The sequence below is a fragment of the Olea europaea genome, unplaced genomic scaffold, assembly GCF_002742605.1.
Source record: "Olea europaea var. sylvestris unplaced genomic scaffold, O_europaea_v1 scaffold701, whole genome shotgun sequence".
Taxonomy (NCBI): Eukaryota; Viridiplantae; Streptophyta; class Magnoliopsida; order Lamiales; family Oleaceae; genus Olea; species Olea europaea.
The window spans coordinates 206460-221824 of NW_019265404.1; the positions used below are offsets into that span (position 1 = coordinate 206460).

The window sequence follows — 15365 nt, forward strand, 5'->3', positions numbered from 1 at the left end:
TTTTTTTCGCATTTAGAAAAACCTTTTTGCAGCGTTTCTTTCACGTTGCAAATAACTTTTTGCAACGTTTTTTGTCCTTATTTTTTGCAACTTTTTTTTTTACCGTTGCTGTAGGTCATTTTACATTTTTCAATGATTTACATATATCAATCACAAAAAATAATAGAAGATAACTATATCAAATAACTCCGATAATCATTATTAATTGAACTCCAAAATGTAACAATATCTGTACAAAATTCAGATCCAAAATTCTAAAACACCTAAAAATTCAATACATTTTCCCAAAATAAAATAAAAAATAAAAAAAAATCACAAACTAAGTAGTGAGTAAAACCACCCATCGGCCTCCTCAATGCTGGAATGGAGAACTTCTAATCTCCAGTGATCTTCTCGAGAAGAAGTTAAAAGTGTCCTCCAGCCAACAATGATATTATTTCCAAGAGACTTCAAATTTTTCCACACTGATGATTTTCCTTGAGATTCTGCATCTCCAGTAGGCTCTTTGTACAACTCCCTATATAAAAAATAGTAAGACTTCTCAAGAGATGCAGGATATACAAATTGTAAGAAATATGAGTCCCCCTCAAAGAAAATGGGAGCTTTCGGTTGACTCCGAAACTAAATATATTTAAAATGTAAGATTGAAGAAGCCGCAGCAACTACATGGTTTCAATGGCCAGGTAAAAGATCCTCTGGTTCTTCTACTATGCCCATCTGCTTTTTGAGAGGGACACGTGTGCATAGGTAATTTGTATTTCTTCTGTAATTCCACGAACTTGTGTACATCAAAATTATGCTTCTTGATTAGCTTCCTCTGCCTCGAGAGCAAAAGCCTCTTCAGCAGGTCTTGGTAAGTCAGGTCGCTTTATTTTTTCAATTCCTCTTTCGATGCCATATAGGACACTTGCTTATTGAAAATGGAAAAAACAAACAAGAAAAGTCCAACTAAAATTCTTTAATTTAAAAACAAGCAAACTTTCATAATTAATCTTGCAAGAATTCAGTAAAATGACAAACAAGATATCCATCCAGTAATTTCATTCAAATCACGAGTTAATACCTCTGAAAACCCTCAAATCCAGCTTTTGCAACTGAAAGCTTGATTTAGCCTACTGGTATGAGAAAAATTAGCATCACTGATAAGAAGTGCAGATTTTTAATTTTAGTTAAGTAATTAAGGCTTTTGTAACATTTGAGGGGACATACAGTGAATCAAAAGAAGTAAACCCATCTCATCATCAAGACCCTAAAAATGACATACAAGTGAAACAGCTTCGATGACATTTTGGAAAACACATAAAGCCAAACTCCATCTTAATCCTTAGGGATGGCAATTTACCCCGCCCCGTTGCCATCACTAATCCTTAGTATACACTTAAGATGTTCAAATTTAAGGCATAAACCTTAAACAAAATGCAGAAACTCAAATTGCTGGAAGAACACGCTAACTAAAACTATGCTACATATAAAGCTAAGAGAGAGGGAGATCATGTACCTCATTAGATGAAATAATAATAACACGGTCATCTGCACCAGCAACTGGATCAGCACCCTTAACATCACTTTATTCGTCTTAACATTATCCTCTATGTAAGATTAAGTTAATATTATTTTTTTCCAATGTAAAGTTAAGAGACAACAAAATTGCAATCACTTTTGAAGTCCACAGACAATAAGAACTACTGCAAAAAATTTCAAGTCCACCACAACCCATTTAAGAAAGTAATAACCAACAATAAGTAACATTGTGAAAATTGAAGTGGCTTATGATTTTGAATTAACTTTCATTGTGGTAGTCGACTTCATTGTAATGCCACAAGTGCACCCTTAATGCAGGTTAAAGGATACTAAAATTGGCGCAAATCAAACCTTTTCTATGTTTGACGGCCTTAACCTTCGACACCCCTGCTTAGGTCATGACCAGATCAATGCCACAAACCTCAACACCAGTCTTATCAATCTCTTCCCCTTCCTCTTTGGACATCAATCAATGTCCAAACGGATTCCTTATACTGCTGTATTTGGTGGTGATGAATGTTTCCAACCATACAAGAAAAAAGTCTACAAAAATGACTATTTTCTGAAAAATTGCTCACATTTTCGATGGCCTGCCTATACCTAGTAAACAAAATCTACCACAGGACAGGACTCTTTTAGCAATTAAGTAGATGATAGGAGCAATACTAGCAAATAAAGCTTGAAACCTAATGTAGTGGACTATTAGTTTATCCTTTAAAATGCATAATAACATGTGCTTCAGGTGTAATTTTGCTATTCTCGTGAAACAGTGGATTACTCATTCTTGGGGTGAATACCCTTGCCTAAAGATACAAAACAAATTCCAATTATTTTGTCATAAAATAGGCAATTTTGTTTTCCTTTCTTGTAAAGGTTCTAAACATGTGTAATCTCTTATGAACATTTAACTATTACACAAAGACAAACATACCCTCCCAAAATTCTCATCCTTTTTTCCCAACATAAATACCTGTAAAGTATAAGTGGGTTTTTAGGCTTCCAAATACCTGCATTATTCACCTGCAAGCATATTTCAAGATTTCATTGAGAATTTATTGTGGACAGCTTTTACTGGTAGAAAATATCAGGCAAGGAAAGGAATCGAGAACAAGAACACAATGTAGAGACTAATAATAGCATGTTTCTATTCCATAGCAAAAGCTGTGTTTAAAATACTATCAGTTACATCAATAAAAGCTACAGTAAAATCCAACACTCTTTCTTTTCTCTGTCATTTTTGCGTACACCCTGTCTACACCTATAAAATCAAAGAGGGAAGAGCGAATTCATGTCTAATTACAAGCATAAACCGCATCAATCGAGTCAGAAAAACCAAGCCTAATTTTCCCAACTCCTCAATTCAGTACATAACTCTTAAAAGAATGAGTAAACTTGCCCTAACTGTGGAGATTAAGCTTTTACCTTGCAATGTTGATGTGAAGATGTTGAAATTGAATGTCCAGAATCGGCAAGATTAGCAGCCCGCACTATCCGTTTTCTCTTGAGCTTGGGCCATGGAGGTGTTGGAAAAATGGTTGAAATGGCTCAATTTTAATACGGAATATAGCATATTCACGTTCTACTCCGCGAGATGATTAACGTGATATATTTATTTTTCGAAAAAAAAACGAAAGCCATAACATGAAGATACTTATTTTAGAGAAACTCACCTGAATAGTGGAGTGCTCTAGTTGCCCTTTCCTTAGAAAACCCCATTTCCTCAAGTTGCACGAGCAACTGCTGATCAACTTCTGGAACAACCAATTCTATAACCAGAAGGAAAATTAGGCAACCACATTAAGTAAAAAGACAGTAATCTCCGAATGCAGTTAAATATACATTCAAAAAAATATTGAATTTTAAACTTTAATCTGGTAACATCACGCAATAGGAAATTTGCAATCTTTTCATTGATGGATAGACTCACTGTTAATGAATTAATCTGCATAACTTCAGAAGGAAAAGAAAAAATTGACTTCATACATAATTTCATTGACAAGTTATTTCCCTCTTTCCCAATTGGAATTTTAATCAGCATCACTTCTAATTACACTGCATTTTAGATTGCCGATGTCTCAATTTAAACATCAAGAAAAATCTTCATTTATTTAATCTTGCCTCGAGAGAAATCTTTAATTATCAACTCATAATTCACAATTGCAAGCTCAGCTTAATATAACAATGAATTAATAGTAGAGGGTAAATCAAACACAATAACTAGCTTAGCTTTAAGTATGTGGATGTAATCATTACCTTCTTTGTTACTATTACTACCATCGCCAGCCTCCACCATATCAACGTCATCTTTTGGTTTTGGAGCCTCCAAACTTATTGGCTTTGCAGCCTCTGAAGTTTTGTCTGCAAACTCAGTGTGTCCTGTCCTCTTAGTATGCAAATCACTTTCCTTCACTCAGAAAAACAAACACATCAGAAACCCAAAAAGGCAAAAACCCACAGTAGACTTGTGAATTAATAAACAATTATTCACAGCAGCCATTGCATGGAGTGATAATAACTCCTTATAATCTCTCATACATGTATGTAATTGTAGTACACACTAAAAAAGGACCTCCAAAAACAGAATATTAATAGAATACATAAATACAGCAAGCACTGCATGCTTGATTTTATCTGGGTTTTGATTTGATATTCATAGTTCCCAAGTAGCAAAGACAAACTAGTAGTTAACCCACCACAAATACATGATATCAATTGTGAAAAAACACAATTACATAAAAGAAAAGATTATTTGAATAGATTACTCTTAGTTGTAAGTATAATTTACAGTCTTTCATACAGTAATCAGATATCATTCTAAATTATTTCTCAACGATATAGAACAACCTGAAAAAAGGAAGCAATTTAATTGCTTGAAGATTCTACAATAATGGCATATCAAGTTTATTTTCTTAAGATGGAAAGAAATAGAAGAACAAACTAAAAGACCATTAAAATGACTGCCTACAATTCTTCAAAAAGGAAAAAAAAAAAATATATCCCCATATGATTTTATCCTACAACAATAACAATAGCCAAAGCTGCGACCAAGAAATCTTCTAACTATTTTAACATATAAAACTTCACATATTGTCTTTAGAAACACTGAAATGTTGAGTTTCATTATCCAAGGCAATTGTTAGTCCAAGAAAAACAAATTTCAAGCTCACTTGCTTATTCAAACTTCTACTGCAAAAAGTCAATGCTAAGAGCATAGATGAGGAAAAGTTCCCATGCAGAAACTTCCAGAAAAAAAAATCAATCAATGATTCAAAAGCAGTCATACAGTCCTTTGCACATTGTCAGTTCCTTTCGAACTATAACATCTCTACAGAATATCAGTTATATGATCTTTCACTTCCAAACCCCTTCGACAAATATACACACATTACATTCATACACGGATAAATAAGAAATTGGATAGAACTAGTTCAAGATGTGATTATATCCACAAGCACAAGATTTTGCAATTCCCATAGCACGCTTCAGATGCTGTGAATTGACCCATAATTGTTTAGGTTTCATATACCTACGTTTTATATGTGCAGATATTATTTAGCATATATCCACATCTGTACAAAGGAACCCCTAAATCCATAGACTGGATCTTTTTGATTCACTTTTGAAGTTTCAAGCGGAGCGAAAAAAATGTTTGAAGCCCACACAAAATAAGTGCAATAATGATCTTGGAACAATACTCTTATAGTCGAGACACTAACACTGTCACACTAGTTATCGATCCCAACAGAATTAGCCTTTTTCTATTTGATATTTAAAATGGAGATTTAAAAAAATAAAAAATAAAAGTGAACCCAGATAGTGATAAATTACATATTATATCTCAGTAAAATACCTTGTGCAAAATTTTCTACTGAAACAAGTAAACCCACATTTGAGAGAATTAGATCAATTAATGGAATAGAAAGAGTACAGTTTTGGATCGGCAGGGCTTGCCACAGGTGACGCAGACTAGATTGAGCACCGCTTCAGTGAATTCAACGAAATTGGCGTGTTTGGTCAGCTCAGCATGCTCCTGGGCTTCCTCTACAGACTTTAATAGGGTTCCGCAGTCTCCGCATTTCAGAGATAAACCCGCCATGTAGGGCTTCACTCTCCACCGGATAATTACGAAAAAAATTCAGTTTTTTGATCGATTAGATGGGTTGTCTCTTATGGTGGAATTGGGGTTGTGAATTTGTATGTGCTTCAAGGAGAGATTTGTAAAACTGGAGGTCATTGAACTGTGCCGAAAATTTCATTTTAGTCCCTAACCTTTTTTCTCTTGAGTCACTCAAGTTTACCTAAAATCTCAACTTTGTTGTTCGGCCATCGCCCATTCATCCATATATTAGCCCTTGTTTGAGCCACATTATTTTTATAAGAATGTATTTTTGAAGAGTGTATTGATGAGAAATATGTGATTAAAAATAAAGAATAGTTTTGAATTTATGTGTAATATTATTTTATTGAAAAATGTGCGATTGAAATAATGTCAATTTACTATTAAAAATGTATTTTTAAAAAAAAAAAAATGTAGCTCCAATAGAGCCAAATATGTGATCAATGTTTTCCATAAGGATGACAATGGATATGATGGTGCTGTGCTACCATGGATCAGAGCATCGCTCATTGTTCTCATTCTATCATAAATTTTTGCGAGGTCGAATGGAGTTAAAATATTTATATTTCTCGCTTTGTCTACATATTTCTTTATTTTAATTTTATATTATTAAACAAGATTTATATTTAAATCTACATATAAATAATAAACCATAACAATTGAGGTAGAGGTGGGGTGTTTTGCTATTTCTTTTCTTTTCTTTTCCTTTTTTTTTGTGTGTGTGTGTGGATCCAAATGGACATTTTTAACCAAAAAAAAAAGAAAAAGGTCCAAATATTATTGTATAGTTTTTTCCTCAAAATTCATTATTCATACACGATTTTAACAATAACCCCACAGCAGATTAATTTTTCCTCATAAGTCTCTGACTCGTATATAAATGACTTTATATAAAGAATAACATCCATATGTATGTTTTATATGAATGACAAATTTCTATGGAAAAATCTTGATATCTAGTTTATTTTTACGATAACATCTATTTCTATATAGATAAGAAAAATCCTGGCCATGTAATCGAAATTTGGACAAAATTGTGAAGTGAGATATTATAAGTAAACTTGAGTGATTAAATTAGTAAAGAAAATAATTTAACGACTAAAATAAAAAGTTAAGCAAACTCAATGACCTCAAGAGTTATTTTATTAATTTAACGATGTTGTTTACCCATTTGGAATATGATGGGCGCTTGGAGGTGGCTTGCGGATGAGGGAAAGGGCAAGATGGAGAATCTCAAGAGTTAGTGAATTAGGTAAAGCAATTTTCCTAACAAGAAATTAATTAATTGAAAGAAAGTGATAATATATTATTTTAAAATAATTTTAAAGGAGACTTTCTTTTCGCTCAATTTAAATAGAATGTCGTTATTTTTATCCATCATTCTTACGTTTTTAACCTTATGTAAATTTATTTAAATAGACAAGAATAAAAATAAATAAAATTTATCACTCTAAATTCATATACTAATATCTATCCTCATTAAATAATTTTGATAATATTCTTGTACCATTCCACGCTTATGAGACTAAGGGAAGTGTATTCAATTAGGATTTTTAAGGATTTCTATAAACATTTTTAAGTGGGTGACTTTTGTGGATTTTATAGACTTTTAAATGCCTTCTATAGATTTGTTAAGAATTAATAAAAGTTTTTCTTGCACTTTTGTAGGCTTCGATTAAAGACTTTTCATCTTGCAATTTAATTATATACATGGAAAATTACAATCTTACTTACTATCTAATTAACATTTTCAAAAACAATGATGCCCACAATTTTTTTTGGGTAAAGTAACTAGTGACGGCTTAGTCATTCAATTTTGGGGCAAATAAAATAATGAAAAACTTTTATATCAATTTCTAAGAACATAACCAAAAGTTTTTCACAAAATTAACATAATTTCTAAAAACACAAATTGTTCTTAATCGAAAAAAAAAGACAATTATCTGGAATTCTACATTTAAAAAAAAATTGTATATAATTTCAATTCAAAAGTAATTATATACATATAGAATAATCATGAATTAATTACAACAAATGAATTAAAAAAAATATGAGAAAATCTTATATGAAAGAAAAAAGACATTGTTTCTTTTTTTATTATTATTATTATTATTATTATTATTATTATTATTATTATTTGTTCTTAAACTTTCACAAGTGTCAAGTATATGGGAGATTTTCTTTGAGACTTGCTATTTATATTTTTCACCAAAATCTCCAAAAGTCAGTAAGTAAAGAGTTCTGCAAAAGTCACTGTCTATTTGAATATTTCATGATTTATAGAGACTTTTAGAAAGTTTATATAAGTTACAAGATATTTAATTAAAACATTTTAAATGTCTAAAGAAGTCTCAATTGAATATACTTAAACTTTTAGTGAGTCTTTAAAAATCTCAATTGAATATAACTAAACTTTTAAATCGTCGAAAATGTTTAAAAGTTCCAAATGAATACACCTCCTAACGCTTCTCCATCCGTTCTCTTTTGCAGTCCCCTAATTTTCATTTTTTTTTCTATCATTTTTCTGTCTAGTTATCAGATGTCTTTGTTGACAGAGGTTGTGCAAGAACGACAAATAAAATGTATTTTGAATTCGAAATTCACCTTGATCATTATCTTGTGTCAAACTTCGTCCATGACAATATATTTTTTAGTACGTAAAATATTAACGATGATCTAAACTTCTAGAGGACCATAAGAAATGCAGTTTTCTCTAAAATATCATATGCTTGTTTGGGTAAATTTTGAATGATATTTTGCTTGTCTTCATCATCTATAGCAAGCAAGAAATGAAACTCCATTAAAGTAATAATTGACAAGAAAATAAATGCTTCATTTGTGGATTTTGCTAGTCTTCATTTAAATTCGCAAGTGAAACTCCATTAAAAAATATTATTGTTAATCATCTCAAGTAGGATAGAGAAAATTTTAAAATTATAATAGGGATAGTCATGGATGAATAGTTTAATAAGGATAATATTTGAATGTATTATGGATGAATATAATACATTTCTAGAATTTTAACATGGATAGATGCATAAGAATGGTGGATGCAAATAGTCGCTCCCTTTAAATATCATTTATTTAAATACTAATAATTTTTTTTTTCAATTACAAATATAAAAACTTTAATAGTTTATTTGTTAGGATATGTGTCGAGAAGTATCGAGATTTTATTGTAATTGTCAAACATTTTGAATGTTATTAAGTAAATTATTTATTAATGTCTTCAAACAAATTACTCTATTGTATTGAGCACGCGATCAAGTGTCTTATATTGATAGGTGACATACAAATTGATTGTGTAGAGAAGCATACATATACTTTTTTCTATATGGATCGAAAAATAATTATATTAGATCGGTGAATAAAGGTCAACACCTTTGCTAATAAGGTCATGAGGCCAACTACTTTACATGTTGGGATATGCAGTTTTGTCTTGATTGTGAACGAAAAGATCTCAAGAATACTAATAGTACTACATCTGAGAGTGTATAGAAGAACATGACCACAATATAGAGTGTAAGTCTATAACATCATCATGAGAAGAATTAAAAACTATGATACAACTTTATGGATTATCTAAATCCATATCTAAATAGTGGCTTCTGAAATTTAGAATCTTTGACGTGTCAATGGGTGATATCTAATTATATTGTCACACATCTTAGTGAATAGGGAGCTGAAAAATAAGTAAAATAGAGAACACGTGTTTGTCACCCATGTGGATCAACAAATGAATCTGCGTAAGTATTTTCTTTTGAGCAATTTAAATTTAAGCTCAGTATTTAATGCCTACAAATAAATTACACGATTTCAATCACGTAGAAACTATGAAAGAAAATTCAAGCTTAAGTAGGATAATGATTATGACGGCAAAATGGTTATTTTGTTCTTACATTTATTCAATGTTCTACGGGGAACGACGTGTAGGTCACTACAACAAAAATTGGAACGTTGTGAAAGACATTTTGCAACGTTTTACTGTATGCTGCAAACCTCGATATTACCATAGAGTGAAGAATATGACAACATTTTTTTTCGCGTTGCGAAAAACCTTTTTGAAGCGTTTCTTTCGCGTTACAAATAACTTTTTGCAACGTTTTTTGAACGTTGCAAAAAGTTATTTGCAACATTTTTTGAGCGTTATCTATGATTTTATCCTTATTTTTTGCAACTTTTTTTTTTTTTTTACCGTTGCTGTAGGTCATTTTACATTTTTTTTTTTAAATATTCAGTTTTCTGTTTGTACAATGATTTACATATATCAATCACAAAAAATAATAGAAAATAACTATATCAAATAACTCCGATAATCATTATTAATTGAACTCCAAAATGTAACAATATCCGTACAAATTTCAGATCCAAAATTCTAAAACACGTAAAAATCCAATACATTTTCCAAAAAAAATAAAAAAAAAAATCACAAACTAAGTAGTGAGTAAAACCACCCATCGGCCTCCTCAATGCTGGACAGGAGAACTTCTAATCTCCAGTGATCTTCTCGAGAAGAAGTTAAAAGTGTCCTCCAGCCAACAATGATATTATTTCCAAGAGACTTCAAATTTTTCCACACTGATGATTTTCCCTGAGATTCTGCATCTCCAGTAGGCTCTTTGTACAACTCCCTATATAAAAAATAGCTCAGGAGATGCAGGATATACAAATTGTAAGAAATATGTCCCCCTCAAAGAAAATGGGAGCTTTTGGTTGACTCTGAAACTAAATATATTTAAAATGTAAGATTGAAGAAGCCGCAGCAACTACATGGTTTCAATGGCCAGGTAAAAGATCCTCTGGTTCTTCTACTATGCCCATCTACTTTTTGAGAGGGACACGTGTGCACAGGTAATTTGCATTTCTTCTGTAATTCCACGAACTTGTGTACATCAAAATTATGCTTCTTGATTAGCTTCCTCTGCCTCGAGAGCAAGAGCCTCTTCAGCAGGTCTTGGTAAGTCAGGTCGCTTTATTTTTTCAATTCCTCTTTCGATGCCAAATAGGACACTTGCTTATTGAAAATGGAAAAAACAAACAAGAAAAGTCCAACTAAAATTCTTTAATTTAAAAACAAGCAAACTTTCATAATTAATCTTGCAAGAATTCAGTAAGATGACAAACAAGATATCCATCTAGTAATTTCATTCAAATCACGAGTTAATACCTCTGAAAACCCTCAAATCCAGCTTTTGCAACTGAAAGCTTGATTTAGCCTACTGGTATGAGAAAAATTAGCATCACTGATAAGAGGTGCAGATTTTTAATTTTAGTTAAGTAATTAAGGCTTTTGTAACATTTGAGGGGACATACAGTGAATCAAAAGAAGTACACCCATCTCATCATCAAGACCCTAAAAATGACATACAAGTGAAACAGCTTAGATGACATTTTGGAAAACACATAAAGCCAAACTCCATCTTAATCCTTAGGGATGGCAATTTACCCCGCCCCGTTGCCATCACTAATCCTTAGTATACACTTAAGACGTTCAAATTTAAGGCATAAACCTTAAACAAAATGCAGAAACTCAAATTGCTGGAAGAACACGCTAACTAAAACTACGCTACATATAAAGCTAAGAGAGAGGGAGATCATGTACCTCATTAGATGAAATAATAATAACACGGTCATCTGCACCAGCAACTGGATCAGCACCCTTAACATCACTTTATTGGTCTTAACATTATCCTCTATGTAAGATTAAGTTAATATTATTTTTTTCCAATGTAAAGTTAAGAGACAACAAAATTGCAATCACTTTTGAAGTCCACAGACAATAAGAACTACTGCAAAAAATTTCAAGTCCACCACAACCCATTTAAGAAAGTAATAACCAACAATAAGTAACATTGTGAAAATTGAAGTGGCTTATGATTTTGAATTAACTTTCATTGTGGTAGTCGACTTCATTGTAATGCCACAAGTGCACCCTTAATGCAGGTTAAAGGATACTAAAATTGGCGCAAATCAAACCTTTTCTATGTTTGACGGCCTTAACCTTCGACACCCCTGCTTAGGTCATGACCAGATCAATGCCACAAACCTCAACACCAGTCTTATCAATCTCTTCCCCTTCCTCTTTGGACATCAATCAATGTCCAAACGGATTCCTTATACTGCTGTATTTGGTGGTGATGAATGTTTCCAACCATACAAGAAAAAAGTCTACAAAAATGACTATTTTCTGAAAAATTGCTCACATTTTCGATGGCCTGCCTATACCTAGTAAACAAAATCTACCACAGGACAGGACTCTTTTAGCAATTAAGTAGATGATAGGAGCAATACTAGCAAATAAAGCTTGAAACCTAATGTAGTGGACTATTAGTTTATCCTTTAAAATGCATAATAACATGTGCTTCAGGTGTAATTTTGCTATTCTCGTGAAACAGTGGATTACTCATTCTTGGGGTGAATACCCTTGCCTAAAGATACAAAACAAATTCCAATTATTTTGTCATAAAATAGGCAATTTTGTTTTCCTTTCTTGTAAAGGTTCTAAACATGTGTAATCTCTTATGAACATTTAACTATTACACAAAGACAAACATACCCTCCCAAAATTCTCATCCTTTTTTCCCAACATAAATACCTGTAAAGTATAAGTGGGTTTTTAGGCTTCCAAATACCTGCATTATTCACCTGCAAGCATATTTCAAGATTTCATTGAGAATTTATTGTGGACAGCTTTTACTGGTAGAAAATATCAGGCAACGAAAGGAATCAAGAACAAGAACACAATGTAGAGACTAATAATAGCATGTTTCTATTCCATAGCAAAAGCTGTGTTTAAAATACTATCAGTTACATCAATAAAAGCTACAGTAAAATCCAACACTCTTTCTTTTCTCTGTCATTTTTGCGTACACCCTGTCTACACCTATAAAATCAAAGAGGGAAGAGCGAATTCATGTCTAATTACAAGCATAAACCGCATCAATCGAGTCAGAAAAACCAAGCCTAATTTTCCCAACTCCTCAATTCAGTACATAACTCTTAAAAGAATGAGTAAACTTGCCCTAACTGTGGAGATTAAGCTTTTACCTTGCAATGTTGATGTGAAGATGTTGAAATTGAATGTCCAGAATCGGCAAGATTAGCAGCCCTCACCATCCGTTTTCTCTTGAGCGTGGGCCATGGAGGTGTTGGAAAAATGGTTGAAATGGGTCAATTTTGAGCCCAAATTTCAGTAGGACCCGTCTTTTAATTAATACGGGATTTAGTATATTCACGTTCTATTTCGCGAGATGATTAACGTGATATATTTATTTTTCGAAAACCATTTAAAATTGAATGAAATATTAAGTGTTAAAGTAACCACATAAACTTAGTATTATGGAAGAATTTAATTTTCCAAACACTTATCCTACATAAGAAAATTAGAAAACTTTGGTTTAGTTTATAAGGTGGAAGTTTGGAATTGAGTTTGGACCCCAAGGGGTACCAATAGTTTTTGAAAGGAGGAAGAGATCTTATTGGGTTCGATCATAAACCCACACGCGCGCGCCAGTCGGCCGGCTCGGCCATTTTGGACAAAATTTATTTAAAATTTTGGGTCAAATTGTAAATAATCAAATTTTTGGGTACATTATGAAATTTAAATTTTGGCTTATTTCGGGTGTTTTATTTTCTTTTAACAATCGTCTGTTTACCGACTAAACAGTCGACTATTAACCGACTTAACAGACGCGACTTTTAAAACAGCATGTCTGTTCGGATTGTTGAGGTTTGTTTGAAAGGTGATGGCTGTTCGAATGACCACGAAAAAGCCTATAAATAGTCTGCCTCTCTACCAGAAAATTTACACCATTTTCATTGCAAACTTTCTGTGTTTTGAATCTCATTCCCCTCTCTCTCGTTCTGATATTGTCTCGAAATAAAATACATTTCGTTGAGTTCGTTGGAACTCCTGCAGATTGCAGTGCTATTTCCGTAGGAGACGAAAATTCGTTCTATCATGAGAAACGATTACTGGACGCCTTTAGCACCATTGAAAACAGCAAATTTGTTTTAAAGAAATATCGTGAAGTCGGTGGGCTCGAATTACTTTTTGGATCCTGTTGATCATTTCTTTACATTCAGGTGATTCTGTCGAATTAGTTTCGAAGGAGTAACGTCAAACTCTAGAATCAACAATCTTAAAACGAATTTTCTATTATTGTTTTGTTTCTGTTTCTACTCCTTCTTACCGTTGATCTTTTGATTGTGTTTCAAAAATGACAACTTCTGGTACTACACTCCCCAATACGATCGGGGAAAAACTAGAAAAGTTTAATGGGTCAGATTTCAAGCGTTAGCAACAAAAAATGATTTTTTATCTGACAACGTTAAATCTGACTAAATTTTTCAAAGAAGACGCGCCTTCATATACAGAGCAAGACAGTGATACTAAAAAATTGGCTGTGATTGATGCATGGAAGCATTCTAATTTCTTGTGCAGAAATTATGTACTTAATGGACTGGATAACACATTATATAATGTGTACTGCAATATTAAGTCCGCAAAAGAATTGTGGGAATCTTTGGACACAAAGTACAAAATCGAAGAAGCCGGCACGAAAAAATTCATTGTCGGTCGTTTTTTGGACTATAAAATGGTTGACAACAAGACTGTTATATCCCAAGTTCAAAAACTTCAAATCATACTTAGAGATATCCATGCCGAAGGAATGAAACTAAGTGAATCATTCCAAGTCGCTGCACTAATTGAGAAATTACCACATTTATGGAAGGATTTCAAGAATTACCTAAAGCACAAGCGGAAGGAAATGAAACTTAAAGATATCATTGTGCGATTGAGAATAGAAGAAGACAATCGCAAAACTGAAAAAAGGAATGGTGCATCTCATTCGCTGGAATCAAAAGCCAACATTGGAGAAGGAGGCTTCAAGACTAGCAAAAAGAGGAAGCACAATGGGGAATGACAAATTGGTTCTTCAAAAACTACTAAAAAATTTAAAGGCAACTGTTACAATTGTGGCAAGGCAGGACATCGATCCAAGGATTGTCGAAAGCCAAAGAATGTGAAGGGAAAAACTCACCAAGCCAATGTAACAGAACATGAGAACCTCACTGATAAGGTACAAGACATGAATCTTTCTGCGGTCGTCTCTGAATGCAACTTAATTGGAAACACTAAGGAGTGGTGGGTGGATACTGAGCTACTCGTCACATATGCTCAAATCGCGGGATGTTCTCTACCTACAAAGTAATGGATCATGATGAACATCTCTACATGGGAAACTCGTCATCTTCCAAGGTAGAAGGGCATGGGAAGATAGTGCTGAAAATGACAAGTGGAAAAGAGCTCACTTTGAATAATGTTCTTCATGTGCCCGATATTAGGAAAAACTTGGTATCTGGTTCTCTACTAAGTAAGAACGGGTTTAAGCTAGTATTTGTCTCAGACAAATTTGTACTCTCAAAGAATGAAATGTTTGTAGGAAAGGGCTACCTGAATGAGAGGCTTTTTTAGTTGAATGTAATGACTGTTGTACCTCCAATTATGAATAAGAATACATCTTCTTCTTACTTGCTTAAATCATTTAACATTTGGCATCAACGATTATGACATACAAATTATAACACTTTGCGTAGACTAATCAAATTGGATTTATTACCAAAGTGTGATTTAAATCATAATCACAAATGCGATATATGTATAGAAGCCAAAATGTCACGTCTACCCTTTCGTTCTGTTGAAAGAAGTACCGAACCCCTAGAT

The 15365-nt window shown here is 32.7% G+C and overlaps 2 protein-coding genes and 1 long non-coding RNA gene across 15 annotated transcripts; all 3 read right to left on the reverse strand.

Annotated features, from left to right (window-relative positions):
* Positions 1-176: 176 nt before the first annotated feature.
* Positions 177-3068, reverse strand: LOC111390653. 3 transcript variants are annotated; one of them, XR_002701963.1, is made up of 4 exons: positions 2944-3068; positions 1210-2541; positions 1064-1115; positions 177-906 (listed from the first exon to the last, which is right to left on the reverse strand). It is a non-coding gene; the product is annotated as an uncharacterized LOC111390653 (long non-coding RNA). The 3 variants fall into 3 exon arrangements; XR_002701962.1 differs by having other exon boundaries at positions 177-517; positions 667-906; positions 1064-2541; XR_002701961.1 differs by having other exon boundaries at positions 1064-2541.
* Positions 3069-3160: 92 nt separating this feature from the next.
* Positions 3161-5700, reverse strand: LOC111390652. Its single transcript, XM_023015715.1, has 3 exons — positions 5450-5700; positions 3775-3925; positions 3161-3287 (listed from the first exon to the last, which is right to left on the reverse strand). The coding sequence occupies exons 1-3, from the start codon at positions 5615-5617 to the stop codon at positions 3178-3180; spliced, it is 429 nt and encodes a 142-aa protein (XP_022871483.1). The 5' UTR covers positions 5618-5700; the 3' UTR covers positions 3161-3177.
* Positions 5701-9935: 4235 nt separating this feature from the next.
* On the reverse strand, positions 9936-12833 carry LOC111390638. Of its 11 annotated transcripts, none has more exons than XR_002701959.1 (4): positions 12686-12833; positions 12234-12283; positions 11241-11331; positions 9936-10991 (listed from the first exon to the last, which is right to left on the reverse strand). XR_002701959.1 is itself a non-coding variant. In XM_023015702.1 (4 exons), exons 1-4 carry the CDS (start codon positions 12752-12754, stop codon positions 10065-10067), a joined length of 378 nt encoding a protein of 125 aa, XP_022871470.1. In that variant the 5' UTR covers positions 12755-12833; the 3' UTR covers positions 9936-10064. The 11 variants fall into 11 exon arrangements, 2 of the variants coding, with proteins under 2 accessions (XP_022871470.1, XP_022871471.1); XR_002701957.1 differs by having other exon boundaries at positions 9936-10652; positions 10806-10857; positions 10952-12283; positions 12686-12826; XR_002701958.1 differs by having other exon boundaries at positions 9936-10857; positions 10952-10991; positions 11241-12283; positions 12686-12825.
* Positions 12834-15365: the final 2532 nt, after the last annotated feature.

Coding starts and splice junctions, on each gene's coding strand:
- LOC111390652 (XM_023015715.1), bottom strand. CDS start 5,617: ATGGCGGGTTTATCTCTGAAATGCGGAGACTGCGGAACCCTATTAAAG. Junction 3,926..5,449: donor AGCCCTGCCGATCCAAAACT/GTACTCTTTCTA, acceptor TTCTGAGTGAAG/GAAAGTGATTTGCATACTAA. Junction 3,288..3,774: donor TAGTAATAGTAACAAAGAAG/GTAATGATTACA, acceptor TTCTGGTTATAG/AATTGGTTGTTCCAGAAGTT.
- LOC111390638 (XM_023015702.1), bottom strand. CDS start 12,754: ATGGTGAGGGCTGCTAATCTTGCCGATTCTGGACATTCAATTTCAACA. Junction 10,270..11,240: donor TTATTATTTCATCTAATGAG/GTACATGATCTC, acceptor TTTTTTATATAG/GGAGTTGTACAAAGAGCCTA.